The 23,661-nt window shown below is 39.4% G+C and overlaps 1 protein-coding gene across 1 annotated transcript in view; it reads right to left on the reverse strand.

The window, feature by feature from the left end:
* Malrd1 (MAM and LDL receptor class A domain containing 1) overlaps positions 1-23,661 on the reverse strand; it is a 638,235-nt gene that overhangs the window by 26,383 nt on the left and 588,191 nt on the right. Inside the window, exons 35-36 of the mRNA XM_019205159.2 lie at positions 8,146-8,225; positions 7,959-8,055 (exon numbers count right to left, since the gene is read on the reverse strand). Of these exons, the coding sequence (XP_019060704.1) occupies positions 7,959-8,055; positions 8,146-8,225 (177 nt within the window). The remainder of the gene's footprint in view (positions 1-7,958; positions 8,056-8,145; positions 8,226-23,661) is intronic.

Consider the following 23,661-nt stretch of genomic DNA (forward strand, 5'->3'; position numbering starts at 1 on the left):
TTTTTTTTTTTTTTTTTTTTTTTTGGTACCGGAGATTGAACTCGGGTATGCATGGTATTTTCTTACAGAAGCCTGAACTAATTTGTAATCCTGTGAGATTATTTAGAAAAAGTTCAGATCAAAATTTTTCAGATAATTTTCACTAGACATATTTATTTCTCAGCCTAGCTAAATGAATATTCATTTTAAACTTTTGTCAGTTTCTATATTAAGTTAGTACAATGTTTTTCAAGTATTGGTCCAGTGATAGGCGAAGACAGTTGTTTATTGCAAATTTCCCCAGGTAAAGTGCGAAACAGCAAAGAGTAGACATAATCTGGCTGCAGTTAAAGGAAGAATGAATGGTTTGTTATTTATTCAGTCTCTTAAATCTTGATTTACAGGTATAGAATTGATGGCCATATTGACTTTCACTTCCTGTGAACAACTCTTAAAAAGCCGCCATGTTTGATGTGTTCTCTAAAATGTTAAGGATTAACATCTGGTGCATTTTGGACCAGCTGTAGAGGGCACTTTACAGAGATCATTCATTTGTGCTGTCCTCTTTCCTGGCCTACTGCTTCCACCACAGTACCCAGGCATGGGCTCCCCACAGCACTGCATGTGTTACTGATCATGCTCCCCAAAGGTGATTTAGCCAGAAATAAGAACTCAACCCAAGCTGGCTGATCAGAAGGTGTTCCTTTGTAATATGCAATTTGGACAATAAGACATTTATCTTTCCACATGCCTGGGGAAATCATGAGTAACTTTCATCCACTAGTGAACATGGACAGCAAGAAGAAATACACCGACACAGAGAGAGGCACAAAGTAGAAAAGCAAACAGAGCAGGGATGAGGGGCGGATGAATTTCCCTGGATCCAGGTCTTCTTGAGGCCCCAACCTCATCTATTTTTACCCTTGAGCTCTTTGAGGTCTTCTGTAACTTTCTGCTAAATTCTTTATTTTGACTAAGACAGCAGAAGTTTCTCACTTTCCCCTGAATCCAAGGTGGCAAGTAGCTCACAAAGGTCATGGAAAGTATAATAAAACCCAGAAAATCAAATCTCTAGCAGTAACTTTATGGGGTTTGTTCCTGCGCCTAGCATTGTCTGAATACAGTGTCTCCATCCCACATTTTTAAAACAATCCATTAAAACCTTCTTTCAAGATACTGATGGATCTCATACTACAGAATCCTTCTATAATCTCTAATACAAAATCTTGAAGTTAAGCTTTGTTTAGAGGGTGATCACTTCCTGTTTACATTAATTTTTGTGTTTTTCTAGCTTTGGGCACTATTTCCAAGTGAGCCACTGTTATTTCCCTGAGCCATTTCTTGGCCAAACATTTTGTGTAACTTTAACACAAAAAAAGACTTGATTTGAAGTTGGATCTATTTGAATGTGATCACTCTATATAAGCAATGATTTTTGATGATGGTGGGAAGGGTGAAAAACCCCCAATAAAGTACAGTTAGCCCTCCATAATTATATAGTGGGTACCAATTAAACATCTGATGCTGGCCACTGAAGATATAAAGATGGGCTTATTATGGAAATAGCTAAGTCACAATACTTTGTAATAAATGCTATAACAGTGTTGTTGAAGACAAAGGTTTGAATAACTAATCCAGACAGAATGGCAGGAAATATCTGGATCGTATAAAACCTACATGCTAATAAACAGCTAGGCCAGGAAGAGGATATGAAGAGTTGTGAGACGTGGAGGTGAGTGAGACTTTTCTCCAGAGCATGGTGTAGGGAAAGAAGAAGAAGTTGAGTGGTTTTCTGAACACTGTCACTTGAGTATTCCCCAAAGTAATTTTATAAAACTAGGTATCTCCTTTCATACTTTCTGTTAATATCTAAAAGCTTTACATCAGTTCAATATTTCTAAAACACCTGATACGAGTTCTGTGTAATTTCATGGAATTTTGGAGGTGTATGTTAAACTCCTCAAAAATGACAGAAATTATAATTAGGCCATCCAAGAAAAATGAGAGGGTGAGTCCAGCTGTCCGTCCACTTGTCCCTGTTGATTGTCACTTGTATTCTATGTCAGGAGGGAGGGAGAAAGAGGGCAGCAGTACGGCAGAGGCTCAACTCTTACTCTCACTCCAGTATTACAAAGCACTTCCGTCATGTGACTTTTCCCGGGGAGCCACAATCTCAATTAACTTTCTGTGTGCTCCCCCTAGTTGTATCCCCCAAGTTTATTTTAGTAGGATTCAGGATAAATGTGAGGAAAGGAGGGGGACATTTGAGAAAGTGGACATAAAAAGGAGGAAGCAGGCCACTTGAGCGTTCCTTCGTCAGATTCCTTTCGGAAGAGAACATAGTAATCTGAGAACCTGCAAAATGACTCCCTTGCAACTACTTGTGCCACACAGCCTTGAACATCTCTGAGGTCAGGAGAGCGTCTGCCACTAGGGAGCCCCGGGTAGAGAGAGTAGCCGTAGCCCCGGTACTGTTCTATCTAGAATTTGGTCTAGTTCCTCTTCTTCAGCCCTACCAGCGAGAACTTTATTGTGGGTCCCCAAGTTTGGAATGAGTAACTAAGGAAATCACTATTAAGACTGAGAATATAGTCTCCGGTGATGCTTGGTTTTGTTGGCTTGGAGAATAAAGGCTTTCGCGATATTAGAAATCTGAGATGGAATGGTAGGGAGACAGAAGAGGACGGGGACATTGATCAGAAGTTCAGAGATAGGAATGTTTTCTGGATCTCACCCGTCTCTACCAGTCAAGACTAAAACGTGGGTTACCTAAAATGAGAAATTATTTCTATTTCTTTTCTTCTTTGCCATTATTCAATTCTTTCATATGTTGTCAATTTCCATCCTTCTTGGTCCAATTCCCATATTGTAGGCAAATTTATTGACTTCGTGGCCACTTTTAGTGATTAACAAAATTCATTCCACTTTAAAGTTGTCAAACAGTATCGGATTCAAATCTCTATTTGCTTCTTGCTTTTCTCCAACTGTAATGTTGAGGTCTGACCAAGGCTATTGCCTGGATTGAGGGTGAGGGTGAGGGTCATGGTGTGGATCTGATACACTCCCACTCTTTTAGTCAGGGCTCAGTTCTGTAGTACAGACCGAAAGAAGCAGAGGCTGGAATCTCCTTATGTAACTGGTCACTGGTCAATGTGGGGAGGTGCCTCTTTAGTTCTGAAGGGGGCGTGGGGTTGATGTCCTTTTTGTTGTATCCTCCATGAAGATGGTACAGACTTCATATTGCATGAGCATAAAGTTCCCCTGGGTTCCTTCTATTACTGAACACCTTTAAAAAAGCAGACAGCTGTGTCTGCTTTCAACCTGGCCCTGCCCTCCATGTCCTTTCCAGGGAGATCAATTAACTTCCATTGGAAGCTGTCTGGATGACCCTATAATTCCATTTTATTTCTGTTCTTTGTGCTTCTTGAAGTGGACCACAGGAAGCTACAAGTTCTTCCCACCTTTTGAAGACCATGTATAACCGGGCTGTAAGATGATCGCCCCTTCACCAGTCTTCTTCATTTTTCCCAGATCTCCCTAAGAATGTTTTCTTGATACCCTGCTCTATTTCAGAGGGATTTTTTTTGCAAAATTTTCTACTTTTCCTTTCTTGATATCATTGGTCTTAATTCTTGATTCTCTTGGATCCCTTCCACCATTGGGCTTTGCATAGTGCTGGTAGTGGCGTCTTCCTCCCCTCCAACATTTCCTCCTCTGGGAAAGAGGCAAAAAGCTCTCACCACAAACACTCCAAGGACAAAGACTTTAAGAATCCCACATCCCCTTTCTTTCCAGTTCTTTCGTGAGAACACTGGTAATGTAGCAGCTTCTGCTTCCCTCCGTTAGCCTGGAGGGAGAGGTTGTGTCTTACTCTAACTATTGGCAGTCCTTGGTGAGTCATTAATGTGCGTGGTACTTTAAGCCTCTTTCTTTTTTTAGTTTTTAAAAGTTAATTTTATTGGTACAATTTAAATATACCTAACTATCACATTCATCAGAGGAATCACATTCATCCCTGTACGTGGTATATTTTGATTCCTCATGTTTCTCCCAGTTGCCTTCCCTCTCTCCAACACCCCCCATTTACAAGAGCTTTGTTTCCATTTTTTCTTTCTTTTTCTGTCCCCTTTCCCTTCCTTTTTCCACCTTCCCCCATCACAGTTTCCCTTTCTTTTTGAACATTTTCTTCTGATTTCATATAATCTATTACATATTTTGGTCCTTATTTACCCTTTCAGTTTCTCACACCAGAGACACAGGCAATATTGACATGTGTCTGGTTTATTTCACTTGAGTATAGTCTCAGGTTGCAGCCATTTAGTGATGAATACATCAATTATCTTTCTTTACGGCTGAGTAGTACTCCACTGTATTAAAAAAACATATCTTTTTTCCATTCATTAGTTGATGGGCATTGGATTGTTTTGTAAATTTAGCTATTATAAACTGTGTCATTATAAACAAAGATGAACATATATCATTGTGGGTATGATGCTTTTAATTCTTTTGGGAAGATACTCAACAGGGGAATAGTGGGATCAAACGGGACCTTTAATCCTAATTTTTTGAGGAATCTCCACTCTGACCTCACAGTGGTTGCACCAGTCTGCACCCCCACCAACAGTGGAGAAGGGTTCTTTTTTCCCACAGCCCCGCCACAGCTTTTGCTTTTGATTTCTTGATAACAGCCATTCTTTCTGGGGTGAGATGGAATCTCAGACTTGTTTTAATTTGTGTCTCTTGGATGACTGGTGATGTTGAACATTTTTTGACATATTCATTTACCTTTTCTACCTCTTCGTCTGCGAGGTGTCTATTTATTTCAGATGCCCATTTTTGGATTGAGTTTTTAAATCCAGGGGGTCTGCTTTTTTTTTTTCAATTCTTTGTATGTTCCAGATATTAGTCCTTCATCCACTCTGTGGATTGTCTCTTCAATCTATTGGTGATTTTTTTTTGTCATGCAAAATCTTTTTAATAGGATGAGATCCCAGTTGTTGATTCTTTGCCCAATCTCCCCTGAAGTTTGGGTTTTGTTCGTGGAGTCTTTGCCTACTCCTATATCCTCAAGAGTTCTACCTATTCTCTCTTCCAGCAGGCTTAGTGTTTCTGTTTTAATATTTAGATCTTTGATCCATTTTGACTTTATTTGAAGAGCAGAGCTAATTTCACTCAATTCCTAGTGACCCTTGTATAAGAGGGGTTGTTGTTTTCAGATTAGAATTTTGGTTGGTTCTGGCAGGACAATGAAAACTAAGCTTCTCATCTCAGAGAATGGGTTTCCCCTTTATCCTGGGATCTTAAAGGGTTAGGCTCATGGAAACAGAAAGGACAACCACTAATATACCATATACTAGTGTCGAAGTATCCAGAAAAAATTCATATGGAGGAGTCTGGTAAATGGCTCACAACTTGGTATGGATTTGGAGTTTAGAACAGAAATTCAGTCAGAGGGAGCTGAAGCCAGTAACATACTGATAACAGCCTTTGAAACACTGGAGCTGGAAGGTACACAGATGTTCCCATGGAAGGCGGGTGGGTAAGAGGCAAACCCAGGGATGCAGCAACAGGTGATGAGAAGGAGCTGAGGCCAGGAGGGACAGAGAAAGAAAACTGAGGCATCATGAACAACCAAGTATGGAAAGGGAAACCAGAATTTCACAAAGAAAGGACACGAAGAGGAAAGGAACCGGTACATCTCAATGACGGGAAAGAGAAAGGCCAGGCGGCTCTTTTGGGTTGTGACACAGTGGCACCCACATCTGCCTGAGGCACCTGTCAGCAGCCCAATCATCCAGGCTGCCCAACAGGAACTTGGACGAGCTCTGGAGTTCAGGACTCCTGCGTCCTCTGACTGCTTGCGTTAATGCAACAACCCGTTCACACATCATGAGGATTAACTGGATGAGTCCATTTAAGCTGTGGTGCCCTGCCCAGTTGTTCTGTCAAACAATGCTCTAGATGTAGCTGGGAAGGATTTTTTAAAAATATTTAAACGTTTACAGTATTTTGCTTTGCTTAAAGTCAATTGGTTATAGATGTTCAAGTAAAGAAACTTACTTTTTTTACTCACCCGTAATGTGGGTAGGTCTCAAGAGCAAGGACTGAAATTTCCTCAAGAAGAAAAAATTCTGCTTTAAGACAGCAACATAAAAACCCTGCAAAAGTTTCCAGCCAGCTGGCTTGGCCTACAGATTTTGGTTTCAGGGCTCACCACCAACTCTTACTTGAATTTCCAGTCTGACAGCTGGTCTTACAGGTTTCAAGCTTGCCAGTCTCACAACTGCATGAGATAATTCCTTAAAACATAAAGTCATCTCTTTCTCTCGCTGTCTCTCTCTTTGGAGACTCTATATATGTATATCTTATAATATCTTTGCTGGAGAATCCCACCTCATATATATGTGTATTCCAGCACGCAAATAGTACAACTAGTATTTCACCTAGTGGATCATGCGTGTTTCTCCCACTAGAATCAAGAACTTTGAGTTCAGATTGTGTCTCATTCATGCTTTTTCATTAGTACATGTTTTCAGTGCATAATGATTATGGCTAGTGTGGGAAAATGGTTCATGTGCACAACACATCTTAATTCTTTTGCTTTTTTAATTCCTCCCCTCCCCTCTCTCCCTGCTCCTTCCTACTCTTGGTTCCCTTCCCATTTGCAAAACCTCTATTTTCATCATTTTCCCCTCAATTCTTTCCTTTCCATTCCCTTTCCTTCCCATTTCTCTTCTCCCTCTACCTCCTGTTCTCTTGTTCATGTGAAAAAAGATCTCCCTACTTTCTATTTATCTATTATCTATCTATCTATCTATCTATCTATCTATCTATCTATCTATCTATCTATGTGATGGATGTATGAGCTTTTCTTATACGAGAAATCATGTGATATTTAAGCTTCACATTGCCTGGCATATTGAGGCACACAAAAATTAAAGAAAGAATTAATGCATAGATGAGATCTTAATGGGAACAGATTAAAACTGTCACATCGTTTTGGTAATGAACATCGTAGTTTACACTAACTTTGCCCGGGTTCATGAAATCAAGATGGGTGTCTGTTAATTAACATCACGGCAGGCTGGAGATCTGAGAAGAATTTGCCTGGTAGGATATATGAGTTGACACAGGAAAGATGGCACATTATGCGCTGCTGTGTGACATTTCCATGTTGACCATGGTCTGTATCTCTAAGTACAAATTCAGGTGTGCAGGACAAGATATATTTCTTTAATTTCTTAAAAATTCACATAGTTTTGTAGGCCCTTGTCCTGATAAGTGTGTGGAAAATCAATCTCTTTCATCACTGGGGTAAACTGTAAACCATACTGGTGGCCCAAAGCACGAAGCTAGTATCTTTTTACTGGAAATATGGAAATTCAAGCACCTTTCTATTACAGTCTATGAAATTGGCGACTTCTCTAGCAAAGAGAGTCAAACTATTTTAGGTTGACTCCAAATAAAAGAAAAACTTTACTGGAAATAAAAATAAGCTGTGTGACAGAGCCCGTCAGATCCTAGAAAGCTGTCTGTAGAGACAGTAAGGGCCTCTCATTTATGCTTAAACCCAGCCTGGAGAGTTTCTTCTGCACAGCAGCTCTGGGCCTTTGCTTGCACTTTGCTTAGGATATGGGTGTCTTCTTGGTAAGGAGAGGCCAGGCTCCTTATATGAGCCAAGAAAGGAGTTTTTCTGCCTTCCTTGGACACCACCAGAATGGTATGCATCCAGCCCCAGTCCCTCTCTATTTTGTTATGCCCCAAAGTCCCTAATAATAATGGGAAAAATAAATTGAATTTTCCCCCCCAAAATGAAGAGTAATTGCTTCTGCCCAGAAAAACAAACAAACCATAAAAAATAAACTACAGAAACATGAACATTTCATGCACACCAATATATAGAAAACAGAGCAAGCGAAATGTTTCAGATTATTATCCTGCTGTGTACGTGTCTTTCAATAATTAAAGGCGTTGCTTACCTGCCTGATACTTTCCTGTTTTCAAGGAAACACAGAATGGCTACTGTGATATGAGTCATCAGGAATGCAAATCCAATACCCAGGAGGATCCATATGTCTGTAATTCCAAACCAGTTGAAAAGATAAATAGTCAATAAAATACATTAATGACTGCAAACCAAGCAATTCTTTTAGGCATGTCACTTACTGTTTGGAGCGTACATAAAATCAGAAGCAGCAGGGCTGAACTCGATGTGGCATCTGTTTCCTTTCCATCCTTGTGGACATCTGGAAACAAGATAAAATGTGATAGCTGACAACAAGCAAAAATAAATAAATTTTAAAAGTGGAAACGTCGGAGCAGAATTCTCACAGGGATAAGATGAGAAATGTCAACAAACAATGAGCTTCTAGTAAGTAATATGGGTAACTGATAAGAAACCAAAAACGCTAAGCCAAAATGAGAGCAAAATTAAATTTTATTATTTTCATATCACTGTGTAACATGATTTTTAAAAATATTTATCTCCTTCTTGATTTTATAAGATGGGAATATCATTTCCACATGCTCCTTATTTTGTTTTGTTTTCAAATACTGTCTCATTTTTACCAGCATCCAGTATCATTTTAACTTATTTCTCATTTGGTTTAAACCTAAAAGCTATCACATTTTTCAGCAGTGAAAAGATTTAAACTCTTTCTAGCAACTAATAATGTACTAAAATTATAGATGAACATAAACATAAACCAGAGAAAATTTATTTCTCATTCCAAAGGGATGAGGGTTCATGTACTTAGATTTGGAATCAGGTTAATAATTTTATTTGATGTATTAGCAAAAACTGTTCATATCCCTGCTAGGATTCTATTAGTTTTGCTTGGTATTTCAGAAAGTTCAGAATTGGAGACCAGCATATCTCTCTAAGGGAGATCAGGTTTATTTTTGAATGGTAAATATATAAAAATATTTTTGTTAGCACGTCTTTGCATGGTATGTGTCAAAGTTTATGCATACGTTTATTTACCAGAATAGAATACAAATTAAAATGGATTTGGCTGAAGTTCTTGCCATGTTCACACTATATGCTAGACGATACAGGATTAAAAGCTAGCTTGCAACTCTCTGTGTTTAAAAGCTGCATGTTCAAGGGTCCAAGTTCAATCCCTGGTACCACCAAAAAAAAAAAAAAAATCTCAGGACTTTAATAATTTTGGGCCAAGGGTTTGGCTCAGTGGTTCCGCTGCCTGCCTTGCAAGCACAAGGGCCTGAGTTCGATCCCTGGTACCTAAGTAAATAAATAAATAAAGCTGCGTGTTCAGAGCAGTGTTTATTCAACACAAGTGCATTTTCTCTTGGTCTCTTTAAAATTTCAAAATTGGGATGCTCAAAAGCAATTCATTCAAAAAGCAATCAGCTTCTTTAAATATAAAAAAAGAGGCCCACTAGAATGTCTTCTTTTGCTAAGAAAATATTCTTTAAAATGTAAAACCTGAAAACAACTTGTTTTGATATTTCTGAAATTTAGATTGAACAGAATTATCGAGGACTGGAGTATTTGGGTTTCATTGTCACAATCCTTGTGATGTGATCAGTGTTGGTCCTCATTTGACAGGACAGATTCTCCACGGCAGTCCTCCACACGTGCACACTGGTGAGGCTAAAGATGGAAGGCGATTTCATCCTGAGTTAGCTTGAAAGTCTAAAGAAATTGACACGTGGGAAAAGTTGTATGTGAATGTGCCTATTAAAATAAGTTCTGGTGCAAAGTATCTTGGAATACCAGTTTAAAAATCATACCTCTATCTACTTCAGTTTTCTGTCCTCTCTCTGTCTCTCTCTCTCTCTCTAATTATCCACCCACATATTTCTCACGCGGTTATATATTTATATTTATGTAAAACATGTGAGGTGCATGGGGAAGAGGAAAAGGGAGAAACTCTTGCTAGGTTGCAGAAAGGAAAAATATTATTTAACATATACTGTCTTCACTGTTTGCCAAACTAAACTTGCTCTGTGGAAAATCCAGTGTGGAAAGTAATTGTGGCAATGGACTCTAGACTTCTTTAAGTTCCGCCTGATGAAGGTGGGTTCTCAGCCCCTGAAACAGGATGGTGAGGACAGCATTAACGGCACGCCAGGATGATTCACTGAAGTCCCACCCATCCTTTCAGCAACAACAGGAAAAAAATTTATCCCTTGAGTACCAAGAGCTGGAAGGGAAAGTAGAAAATCCTGTCCTCCTAACTACAGTTGGGCGGACGCATTTCTTCCCAAGTGACCATAAATCCCTATTAAATACCAGTAAGACTTGAAGACACAAAAATACTGGGATAGTTTCGTTGGTGTGAGAAATTGAAAGTGTAAGTAAGGACTACAAGGTATGGAAGATAATGTGAAATAGGAAGAAAAAGGGCACAGGGAAAGGGGAAGTGGGAGGGGGAGAGGAAAGGAAAGAGGGGAATGGAATTAACATGAGAAAATGCAAAAATGGAAACAAAGTCTTTGTAAATAGGAAGGGATGGAGCCGTCGAAGGGAGGGTAGGGGAATAGAGGATAAAATAAGAACTAAGATTATGTAAAGGTGCAAATTTCCAATGATGAATATCATTATATTGCATACCTAAAATGTACCAATAAAATTAAGTTTTAAAAATGCTAGAGTCATTTTCATTTTCTGCATTATCTCATCACAAGCATTTTGGCCAGGCAAGCTTAGCTATTTTACAGAGCTATTTATTTCTCATTAATACACTATCATTATTAGCATAATAAATGAAAATGATAAGCATTTTTAATCCTGCAGCATAATGTTCTTGTTTTTGTCACCATTGTTTTAGTAATATACTGGGTACTTGTGTATTGTTGGCAGTGAAGGCTCTTTGGGGTTTAGAATGGCTATGGAGAGGAATCCAGTGTGCTTTGGTTATGTGGTTGCCAAACAAGCAAAACTGGTCCAGGCGGGGACATCCAAGGCACAGCCGGAGTGTTTGGCCAAGTGTCCTGGTGGTATGAGGATTGCTGTCCAATTGTCTGAGGCTAGGAAACAGTTCCTAAAGGAATAGGATGACAAGTTCTACTTTATTAGCTTGGCAATTAAATAAGGATTAGAATGGCACTTATAGGTGATCACTTAGCTATTTCATGACTAAACAGAGAACAAAGCTGAATGCAAAAGTGGTTTCACCTCTTGTGAAAGCCAAAACAATTCAAAAAGTTCATAAATATTACATAATACCTGTACCAAGTCTAAGAATATCATTCTAAATTAGAATGCTTGGGGGTTTTCTTGTTTGTATAATTTAATGTCAAGTAGAAAGAAAATGTTAGATGTAATGTAATTACTTTGAATTTTTATAAACTCTCAATTTTCATAATCATTAGAATCAACTTTTACAAAATTAAAAGCCTAAAATTAGCTATTAGGCATCATGAGAGGAAAAAAGAATCACTTGTGTTTTTATTCAGAGAGAACCCATGTGATAAAGTATATGAAGAAAATTGCTTTTCTTCGAGCTACGTGCAGTTCTGCTTTAGCACTTATTTCATTTGTCTCTCAGTCTAACATTGGGCCATTTCAACCTTATTTTTAGAACATTGGAAATTCAAACTACTGACCAATCAGCATACATGTTGCAACTCTTCCAAATTCATTCTACCAATCAGCCTTCTTCTTAACTCTTCATTAAACTGTATAGCTTTCCTCTTGGCTTAATGGAAGTGAATCCAAGTTGACCCCTAGTGTTTTCCAATTTTCCTGGGTCACATCTCCTGGGTACCACATCTATCACCACACACATTTCTGCTCAGCATGGATTGGTTCATAGAGAGACATGGACTTCAGTTTGAGCATCTAGAACTGTGCGATTGGTAAGTGACACCCCTTCCTCAACTCTGTTGCAAAAGAAAGCATTTAGCCCTATTAAGCTCAAATAGTCATCTGGTTACTGTTTTGCTGCAAAAGGCATCCTGAGGATAAAATCAACTAATGGAAAGAGACTGGGTGGGAGATCACTGAAAATAGGAGGAACAAGTTTAATGGAACTGCAGACTTCTCTGTCAGTTCATGCTCCAAATCTACTCTGCAATTAGCCTTTCCGTTTCACGAGTAAGCCAATTCCTGCACTGTATGGCTATTCTGCTTTGGGCCTTCTAGTACCAGTGCACATGCACATGCACACGCACACACACACACACACACACACACACACACACACACACACACAATTTTTAGTTGCTCTCTTCCATTTTGTTCTTTAATGTTCTTTTCATTCAATTAGTAATTCCTCACTTGTTAACTATTTAATGGATGTCTCTACTACACACCAAATTTGGGATAAAGAGATGGATTCAACACTTTTGAGAATTTGGGAAAGCATGAACCAAAAAGAAAATGCAAAAATACATCTGAAAATAACCAAGGCAAAAAGTAGAGAGTGAAATGTAAGGTAAGGTGTTAAAAGAAATGAGGAAATCATTGCTTCAAGAATCCTTATTTTTCAATAGAAGTGAAGAGTGTGCGATTTCACCTGAGTACTGATGGAACATGTAGAGAGCAGTATATCACAGTCCCTTGAAATACGGAAGTATTTAGATGCATTAAACAATAATATTTCAGAAAAACTGGTCATCCGAGTATACAGAAATCATCTACACCTGACAAGGTCTTGAGATCTGTTCAAATATAAACTGCTACTAGGATACGAAACTGACCTATAGATTTCAAAATTCTTCACTACAGTATTTTTTTTTCAGCTGCACTGACTCTTTCATTGTGTAGTTTTGAAGAACACAGGAAGAAAATCTCTTCAGGAGTGGTGCATATTTTGAATATACTACAAATCAGATTTTTAAGTTAGCAATATAGAAGATAGGCTTGTCTTGTTTTGTCAGCTGTTTTTAATATCATGTTGTGACTATTAAATTTATATGCATCATTTTTGTTAGGTGAACCCAGTATCCTTCTACATGTATAATCTATGCTTTAGAAAACAATACAGGAAGCCTGTACAAAAGAAATCTCCATTAAGCACCTCCCTGTGGGTTAGACAAGATTCTAAACGCTTTAATATATCATTCACAGTACAATAATGTTCCACAACAGGGTTTCCCCAGTTCATCCTTGAGAAAATGAAGGTATAACGGATGTGGAGCTTTAAGGCCCCTTTCACTTTCTCTGGACTTCCTAAAGTTGGAACATACTTGTAAACAATGATAGTTGGCTTTATCTTTTTGCTGTTAGGAGAGCAACACTAGAAGGAGAAATTTCTGAAAATGCCCATGTATCCCTTTAAGTCTCACCCGGAAGCATCTTGAGGTGTAAAGAAAGCAGCTGAGGTGTCCGGAAGAGTAAGAAAGGGAGTCAAGCCACCTGGATTTCCGGACAGATCCACTACTTTCTAGGTAATTGGCTTTGGGAGAATCAAACGTCTTCCGCTTCTATTAATAAGGAACCACAACTTAAAGAAGGAGCATAAGAACTACATAAAACAGGGCTCGAGGAAACACAAAACAAACTGTGAAGCACTGTCCCGAGCTGTTCGGTACCCAGTCTTTTGCATTCTGGTGAAAGTCCTGGTCACGACTCTTCCCACCAACATTGCAGGCCCATGCGATAATACTCCTGCTCTCCTGAGAGCAAGATCTGACAAGTACGGCTACCAACCCCTTCATCACCCCTGAAGACACTGGCAGAAGAAAAAGCCGTTGCCACACCTCTGATTTCATGGCTTAACAGTAATTCCATCTTAAAAAACACATTCTAATGTACGAACACACTTCAAGGTTCTTGATGTAGTAAGGAAGAGACGGCGCACGTTGAAGATATTCAGTGTTCGCCTTCTGTACACTCGCTTGAGGCTTCTGTACCACGGGAAGTGCTCCAAAGGGGAAGGAAGTAAACTTGTCCCGATTTGGCCTGACAGCTTCCACTCAGACACAGTATTTTCTGGGCCATGCACCAAGAGTACCAGGGGAATGACAGTGGGAAAATTAAGGCAAGTCCTTAATGAGCCACCCTCATCACCACGGCTGAATTTACTGTGATACAAAACGAGAAGGCAGCAGAAGTCACTCATCTCCAAGCCACAAGACACCAGAATTTCACAGTGAATACCAGTGATTAATTTGCTTGGGCTAATTTCCCCCATGACTAATTAGATCAAGCTTGTATTATGCTGTTACTACTGGGTACAGCACACCTGAAAAAGAAAGATAAACATCCCTCACCGCTTATGCATTAGGGCCTATTTTTTCAACACGAAGAAGAGAAAAGGAGGAATAAAATATAATCGGATTCTTTCAGCCACAGCCAACACCCTAATCTATGCCAGATTCCTACAAGTCTTCTGCTATTAACAGGTTGCAATTGAGGAGTTATTGGAATAACTTATTTCTGGGTGTGCTTGGGAACACCCATTTGTCACTCCTTAACACCTGGAACAAAACTTCCTAGTTGTGTCATCCTTCGTGTGCAGGCTCACTTCATTTGTCTCACTGCCAAGTGAGGGAGCTCACGTCCACAAAGCTTGTACTCATGGACTCATTTGTTGGGAACCATCAGAGGGTTTACTGTGGTTATTTACAAGATGTGGACTGCTCTAATACATCTAAACTAATAGTTTTTTTTATTTGCTCATAATTTTTTCCAGTACGTCTAAAGTAAAACAAGAGCTAAAAGAGGGGCATGGTTCTTTCATACAAACAGCGATGTTTGCGTGTTCAAATTTAAAAGATATTATCACTGTCAATGAGATAAACTCATCCAAAATTTTTTCATTGATTTAGGATGAGGATAGCACATCTGGATATATAATTTCTTTTTTTTTCCCCATTAAGTTTATGGGTACATTTAAAGCAAACAATACAGTTGCATTCATCATGGGGATCTTGTACCTTTACATGACAGGTCTTGGTTCTCATTTTTTCCCCTTGTCCCTGCCCTCCCTTCACCCCTCCACCCTTCCTTGTGGTTATCTAATTTCTAACAAGTATACAATCAAAAGGAATCTTAGCCCATCTTAAAATGTAGAGAAGAATCTTTTTGCGAGGGATATGAACTTTACATTTTAAAAGAGATTTGGAAGTTTAAAAGCTTCTAAACTTCCCTACCTACTTCTTCATCGCACGTCAGTCACCCGAGTCACACCCAGGCTGCCCCTTAAAGGTGTTTGACCCTCTTCCTCAAGCTCCATGCTGGCTCTGCCCTGTGACAGAAGGTCCCTGTCATTCTGCTCTCGGGACAGGCTGCCGACTGTCCTGCCTGCAGTGGGGCTGATGTCACACTGCATGACTTCCCTGACCTAAAGCCTGCACCACCTCCCAGCACTTGCAGGGTGCCGTCTCTATGTGGGGCGTTTTCACAGACCTCCTTCTCATCCAGTCTCTACATGGCCTAGCTTCTTGGATCGCAGTTCTCCTCTGGCTCATAAACACTTTCTTCTTAAATTAAAAAAAAAGATTATTTTCATTCATACCTGTTTGTAGCACACGATGGTTACATCCATTGTGAGGGGTTTGGACATAACACATCTTAATTCTTTTTCATCCCTTTCCCCTACTGTCCCTTACCACTACTTCCATCTCTTAATTCCCTTCCCAAAAACATACAGCTCCCTATTTCCTAGCATCTATTTTTTATTTTTCACTTTATTTGTATTTTGGGTTTCTCACATAAAAGAAACCATGTGATATTTAAGCTTGTGTGTCTGATTTATTTCACTTAACATTGTGGTGTCAAGGTGCATCCAATTTCCTAAAAAGCTGATCCCTCTTCATGGCAGAGTAATATTCCACTGCATGTAAGTACGACATTTTCCTTGCCCTTTTAACTGTTGATGATCCAACAGGCTACTTCCAAGGTTTAGCTATTATGAATCATGCTGCTGCAAACATGGGTATGCATAGATAACTTAATATGATGTCTTTAATTCTTTAAAAAAGATACCTAGGGCCAGGGATTTAGCTCAGGGTTTCTACTGCCTGCTTTGCAAGTGCAAGGACCCGACTTTGATTCCCAGTACTGGGGGGGAAAAAAAAAAAGATACCTAGAAGGGGAATAGCTGGGTCAAATGGAATTTGTAGTTTTAGTTTTTTGAGGAAATCTCCATACTGATTTTTGTCATGGTTGTTTATATTTCCACCAACAGCATACAAGGGGCTCTCTTTTCCCCAATCTTATTCGAAGCTCCTATAACCTAAAAGATGGAGCCTTTCCTCCTTCTAGGACCTCACATGATACCTGTTCTCTCTGGCTGAGAGTTGGCTTTGCTTTTTATCAATCAGGGCAGCCCATATCGACTCCTAGAGACTGAGACGATATTCACCGCTGAAAATCCTGGACGACTTTGACCTGCTGACTTTGTCCAGCGGTACAGAGAACCTTTACGGCAGCACTTAATCCCCCCCACACTGGAACTGTCTTCCTTTTAAAGAGTTCCAGCTATAAACTTTACTGAAGGCAAGGCCCTTATTTGTTCATATTTTCTGCTCCAGTAATTTCCATCTCTACACAGATATGCGCTGAAACTATTAGTTTTCAGTGTCATAACAGCAGTGAACGTGTGGAATAATGTGTTACAGTGGCGACTCTTTTATTTTGTACACATATTATCTATTTACCAATTCGAGTTGTCATTTCCAACTTTAGTATGTACCAGAATCACCCGGAGCATGTGTTGAAACCCAGAGTGCTGAGCCCTGTAGCTGATTCTTACTCAACTCAATGGATCTGAAGTGGACTAGGGACGCCATTTTCAGCAAATTCTCAGGCAAGGCAGCCTCTGCTGGGCTAGGGCTGCGATTTGAGAAGCACCGTCTGAGCTCATCCTTGTGAAGTTAAGTGTGATCAGTTCCATTTTAAACAGGAAAATGCAGCTTAGTGAGCAACAACTTTGTGAGTAGTGAATTCAGCTCCTCTGAACATTTTGTCTTCTAAACGCTGCACCATAAGCGCTGTATAAAGCACTATAATCCAGTTTCTCATAAAAACAACAACAAAAAAGTCCGCTGATAAATTATCAGACGCTGGCCTTATGGGGTGATAATTTGGAAATGCAAACTGCATGCTTCTGTGTGGCTTTTATTGCGTTTTCCACTTGAATTGCTAGCCAGGCTAACAGGATTGCCATTGTAGGATGGAAACACGTTCATATATTACATCTAACTATTTCAGCATAGTGAAAGTAATTTTAATTACTTTGGAACAGAGATAAAGAAGATAAAGTTGTTCTGCTGTCCCTCATTTGTTCAAATGGGTTGGTGAAGTGATAGTAAAAAAAGCTTTTTTAATAAAAAAAGTTCCTCAAGTTGAAGTTTTCAACTATTTCTCCTTTTTTTCCCCCCCAGCTCTTGTGAAATAATATTTTCTTCCAGTTAGCTGGGAAACAGATGAAAGAAGGAAAAAGAAGTAACAAGAAAACTAAATAATTCACAAACTGGGCAACTGAAAAAGGGCTACAAATCAATGGAGACTAGATTTTTTTTTTTTAAATGAATAAGGTTAGAGTATGAAATTTTTGCTGTGGAGTGCAGTCCTAGCAAAAGTAGATTTTTGAAAACTTTCTTCATGTGGAGTCCAAAAGACTTTTTTAAACATACATACTGAACTCTTGCTTCCAACAAGCCCTGACTCATGCTTGTGTTCTCACCTTCACACTGAAGTATACATGAAAAGACACAGAAAAACACACAACATGGGACAGGTAAAAGTGTGACGAGGCAGGGAACTGCAGGGCTCCGGAAGGAATTTCCAGCAAGTACAACACTTTCAAGGCCCGGCTGAGACACTGTGGGTCTAAGGCTTACTTAGACCTGTTGGTACAGGAAACGAATCCTTTTACTTGCCCAATACAAAGCCAGAACCATGGCCTTTCATCTGAGAATGAAGTTTAAACTGTTCTTTGTTTATTGAGTAACTGTTGAGCACCTTCTATGTGCCTTGTCTTGCTCTAAATTCTTGGCAACATAGTTCCTCAGACCATCTGCTTTCCGGCCGCTGAACTTACTCCAGGTTAGGTGGTGCCGTCAGCGTGGTACTGGGCTGCTGTGGGCAGTCAGGGGTCCCTTCCAGTCTCAGGGTCCTCAACAAAGAACTGGACAGGAAACAAAGTAGCGAGGTTCTACATTCATTAAGGGTATTAAAGGTAAGAAAAGAAGGGAGAAAAGTACTCTAAAGAGAAGTGCTTCGCAGTGTGAGGGTCAGTTATAGCAGGAAACAAAACATGATTTGCCCTCACAGTGAGCCAAAGAGAACGAAAACAGGCTGTGGTCACGAAGCCAGCGGCGCCGTCATTCATACTCCCAATCTGACCACAGATACAGGGCCGTCCTACCAAAAACCTGCTTGATTTTGTACCAGAAGAAATGAAGTCGACATTTTCAGATTGGTACCAGGTGCGGGGCTCCGAAGCAACACTAGGCAGGATCTGAATCCCCGCCATCGACAGGTTAGGCCCGCCCGCCCAGCTGATTTGCCACACCCTGATCTCCTGCCGCAAAACAACCCCCTGAACACAACGATCTTTCTGTTGCCTCAGTGCTTTTGTGTTTGTTGTCTTCTGTGACAGTTATACTTTGCCTTTTTACTCAGCTTTTCCATCCCTACACACAATACCTGACACTACTTAAAGTGGCTCATGTTTTAGGGGATTCAGTCTGTGGTTGGCTGTGGCTTTGTGGAAGAAAGACCTGGTAGAGCAGAGATGCTTACTTCATGGCAGCTAAGAAGGGGAGCAGAACAGTGCCAATGAGGAAGGGATGAAGAACCAGCCGTGGACCTCAAGCCCACGCCCTCATAACCCACCCCGACACACCAGAAGTGCACCCCGTGCCCCATTAATTCTTGCAGTGAATATCCCAAGGCCAATCAAGTTGACATTGCACCTCAGTCTGCAACGCTGTGCATGTCTTGGAGCACCTTGCACTTTCACAGAATTGTGGCTGAGAAAGGCCATGGTCCAGAAGTCTGAGACACTTCATCTGCTTTCACTCTTTCCCTCTTTCTAAGGCTCTGTTCACTATCAGTATGTTGTTTGTGGTATTGGTTACTACACATGTACTAACATACGCTCATGTAATACGTGTATATATTTGTAAGTATATTACATTTATATATTATACACACACACACAGCAAATATATATTAAACTCTGTGGACACACTCTGAAAACCTGAATGAAATGCTTTCATGATATCAATTATAAAAGTAACATGAACAGTAGAATTTCAGAGTCCCTCAGTAACACGTATGCTATTTTAAAAAGCCTTATTAAAACATGCTGCAAATCAGGCTGTTCTTTAGCGTGTGTTTGTAGTACTGTGGATGGAACCCTTTTTTGGGGGGACTGGGGATTAAACTTGGGTCCTTGTGCTTGCGAGGCTGGTGGCGGAACCACTGAGCTATATCCCTGGCCCCTGTTCTCCCTTCTATTTGGAGACAAGGTCTTCATAGTTCGCTCAGGCTGCCCTAGAACCTGTGACCCTGCTGCCTCAGCCTTCTGCATGTTTCCTCTTCTTTCCAAGTTTCAAGAACAGGTTATTCTTAGGCCATATGTGAAACACAAACATTCAGAAAATAAGGCAATATTTACTCGATGATAAAACCTCACAAAATATTATGTCCACAAGAAATCTTGAGAACAACATTTCCACATGCACAAATCCTAGGAAAATTACCAGCAATTTAAATACAGAAGTTCATCGTGCTGTGGGATTTAAAACAACTGCTATTCTCTTGACATGTAGTTCTAATCCATAAAGAAAAGGCAAATCAATTTGTATTATGGAGGAAAGGCCTTGTGGGCAAGAAATGAAAATATAGTAGAAAACCTGTTGTTGTAATTTTCCAACAGACCACCTTCAGTAATATTTCCTTCTCAAATAACTGTACCAGTGAATTATTTAGGGCTGTCAGCGAATAAATAATCCTCATGTTATGTAAGCTCTTCTAAACATGTAAAATAAGGAATACTCAGATCTCTTTGTTGTTAGTGAAAACTTTCCTAAGGTATTTCCTCATCCAGATTAATTTACTGATGATTTGTTTCACATTTTTGATAAACTGTCAAATTTCTAGCAATTTCCAGGGGTGCATATTTCTAAATATGTAAAAAATGAAGGTTAACTAGTTTGTTTCATAATGCTATGTATTTCTGTTTCACAAGTCAAGCACAATAGATCCACAAAATAATAGAGTGATCTCACATAATAATGTGCAACATCGCCCAAACACAGTAGGTCTTCTCTGGCCCTGGGTTCTACACTGATGGATTCAAACAGACAGAAAAATATTTCAAAAACAAAATCTGTCTGTATTGAACATCTACAGATATTTATTCTTGTCATCATTGGATAAATGGTATAGCACAAGCATTTAACTAACATTTATGCTGCATTAGGTAATGGAATTAATCTAGAGATGATTAAAAATTTCAAACTGCCCTGAAGGGTGTGCACAGGTCAAAAAGCTAACACTAAATCATCTTACGTAAGGGACCTGAGCATCCGTGGCCAGCTCCTGGGTCCAGTCTCCTACTGATATTGGAGAATGTTAAAATAGTAGGAAATTTCCTATGAAGGAGTGTAAGAACAACAGTGATAATATACACCCTTATACATAGCCATGGTAAGCCTTTGTAACATACATAGGCAGTGACTCTATATAAAACACAAATACATTTCAGAGCAATTCCATTTTTTATGCATCCAAGTTGTCCGGTTACTTGATGACCTCTTAAACTTCACACCTCTGGACAAATGAGGGATGACAGTCTTTAATGGAGGGCACCTGGGGAGGCTGGGGTGCAGATGCCAGGCTGCAGCTGACGCAGGGCAGGACCTCTAGTCAGAGAAGAGAATGACAAGTCTAGCGACAGCAAAAAAATGACCCTGTTAAAGGGCTATTTCACCTTGTGCAGATTTCCCCAGTTTTAAGGACACCAGGTCATTTACTATCTGAGTGGGGATCTTCTAGGTGAAGGGGATGACAGAGAAATTATAAAAAAGGAAAAGAGAAACAAAAGGTTCATCTTTCCCTCCAGTTTCAGCAGCTTCTGTCACAGTAAATCCTGACATCGAAGGATTTCGCCACACCCTGTGTAGGGAGCAATAAGTATTTCCTGTTAAATTTAAAAAATGTATGTAGTTTTAATTATTTCCCTTGCAGGTGAATGGAGTTGACAGGAGACAAACGTTCTCCAGAATTCTACATTTTAGGCAGTGTTGGTTGACGTGTAGCACACATTGCTTGTATCTATACTGTTACATATTTAGCTATTTTTATCGTGCTACATTTGTGTATATAACATGCACACAGATTGGCATAAAATAATGAAAGATTGGCAAATGATTTGTGTTGCGCATTTATTTTAAATAGAAGTTTTTAAAGCTTTGACCTAAAAAATTCTTTGAGCAATCTTTCAGCAAGGCATATTATATATTATATATGTTACATATTAAAATTTCTAAGATATCATTGTGTTGTTTTGAAAGAAGTTTTATATATTTGAACCATATGCTCCACAGTACTTACTGAGACCCAGAGCGATGCCCTAAGTTTTGCAAGAGCGGCACAAAAGTCAGATCCTTTGGGATCACATTTTTTTGAGTTCACATTTTTTTTTGAGAGGAGGGTGTGTATTTTGTGGGAAAAGACAAGGAACAAATATCTAAGTACGTTCACTGTGAAATCAGAAAGGTTGCAGTGTCTCTTCAAGGGCCAAACTGGAGACAGAACGTAGAGAACTCTTTCCAGTAGTTTTATCATGATATGTTTGCGAGGTGGAGGACAGATTAGGTACAAGGGAGAGCTGCTTGTGTTTTTCTTCAAGGGCCTAGCTACTAGAGTGTTTGGTAATTCACTAGATAATTGGGGTGGGGGAGGCTGGTGCTTCATAAAGACAGGAATGGTATAGAAGAAACTCTTGGGAAGAGAGGAAGGAATGAATTCCACCGCCACCGTGGGAGCAGAGAGAAGACAGAACATGGCAAGGAAGGGTGGTTTCCAGATTTGCTGGTGGAACGACCTGATGGTTCTCTCACAAGGAATCTTGTCACAGTGGGCGCAGTGGGGTGGGATGCTGGAGGGGAGAGAGGAGGGCACACAGAATGATTTCTGACTCTTAGAAAGCAATAAAACTAGAAATTTGTAGTGCATTCACAGGAAGTTTTGAGTACTTAACCTTATAACTCTGTGCGTGTGTGTGTGTGTGTGTGTGTGTGAGAGAGAGAGATCACTTTGCTATATTTATATTTTCATTAGCATAATGCATTAATATTGTTCAAAAATCCAAATTATGCTACATGTTTTACGGTCAAGACAAATAACATCAATTTCTTTTAGCATCTCCAATTGCAAATCTCCATTTTAATAAACATATACACATTTTTGATTCATCTATTTCATTGTTGTAGCTAACATTTTCCTTTTTATATAACCAGCATCTCCTTAATGCCTCACTAGTAGCTGCCCTCTTCCATTCAATATATTTAAATCCATATTCAGAGTTTATAATATTATTGCTACATAAATAGTATTATTCACTGCCAAGCCAATAATTTGTTTTCTCATAATTTAGTGTTTTTCTTCTTGTTTTTTTGGAGTTAGTGGTCCAGTTTCTTTTCATTTTCTAAGTTCAGTATGCAGTAAATCCTAAACTAACGGCTTTTTTTTTTTTTTTTTTTGGTACTGGGGATTGAACTCAGGTCCTTGCGCTTGCAAGGCAGGCAGTGGAACCACTGAGCTAAACCCCCGGCCCCCTCCCACTACTTCTTAATGCAATTTTGGAATAAATTAAAATCTCAAATAAACCATTACTCCATTTCTTTCTTGTGTAAAGAGAGCCTTCCAAATGACAAATTTCAGAATACTTTCACAGCTGGTGGCCCCTTTGTGCTGATTTGGATTGCTTCATGTATTTGCTCTTCAAGAACTTGCATGAAAAAAGTTCATCATCTCTGGCCATTAGACAGATGCAAATTAAAACAACACCGAGATTTCATTTTACTCCAGAAAGAATGGCTGTCCTCAAGGAATCAAACAATAATAAATGCTGGAGAGGCTGGGTGCTGGGAGGACCTTCCTGGATTGCTTGTGGGAATAAAAAGTAGGAAAACTACTATGGAGATCGGTAGGACGATATCTCATAAAATGAAAAATAGAAATTCCATTTGACTCTTCTAGGTATCTAGAGTTAAAGATTTCATATTACAGCAATACATATATGCTGATGTTCATAGTGACATAATTCATAATTTAGAATTCATCCATAATTCAGCTAAATCATAGAAGCAACCTATACGTCCATCAGCAGATGACTGGATAAACAAAATGTAGTATTTTATACAACAGAGTACTACTGTGCAACAACAAAGGATGAACTTGAGTCATTTGTACAAAAACGGATGCACCTTGAAAACATAATGTTAAGTGAAATAAATCAGACACACAAGCTTAAACGCCATATGGCTTCTCTCATGTGAGAAGTCTAAAATATAAATTCAGAGCAAAATCAATGATAGGTAAAAGGAAAAAGGGAGAAAGATCTCCTGAAAATGGACAGGGGACCAGAAGATAAAGGGCAGGGGGGAGACAGGGAGGGGAAAGGGACATAAAACATGAATTAAGATGTGTCATGTACCAAATACCCCCAAAGAAAGTAGTCATTTTGTGCTATAAACATGTATAATAAGTAAGGCCGGGGATTTAGCTCAGTGGTTTTGCTGCCTGCC

Source organism: Fukomys damarensis, unplaced genomic scaffold (assembly GCF_012274545.1).
Source record: "Fukomys damarensis isolate Sample0158 unplaced genomic scaffold, DMR_v1.0_HiC HiC_scaffold_37, whole genome shotgun sequence".
Classification (NCBI taxonomy): Eukaryota; Metazoa; Chordata; class Mammalia; order Rodentia; family Bathyergidae; genus Fukomys; species Fukomys damarensis.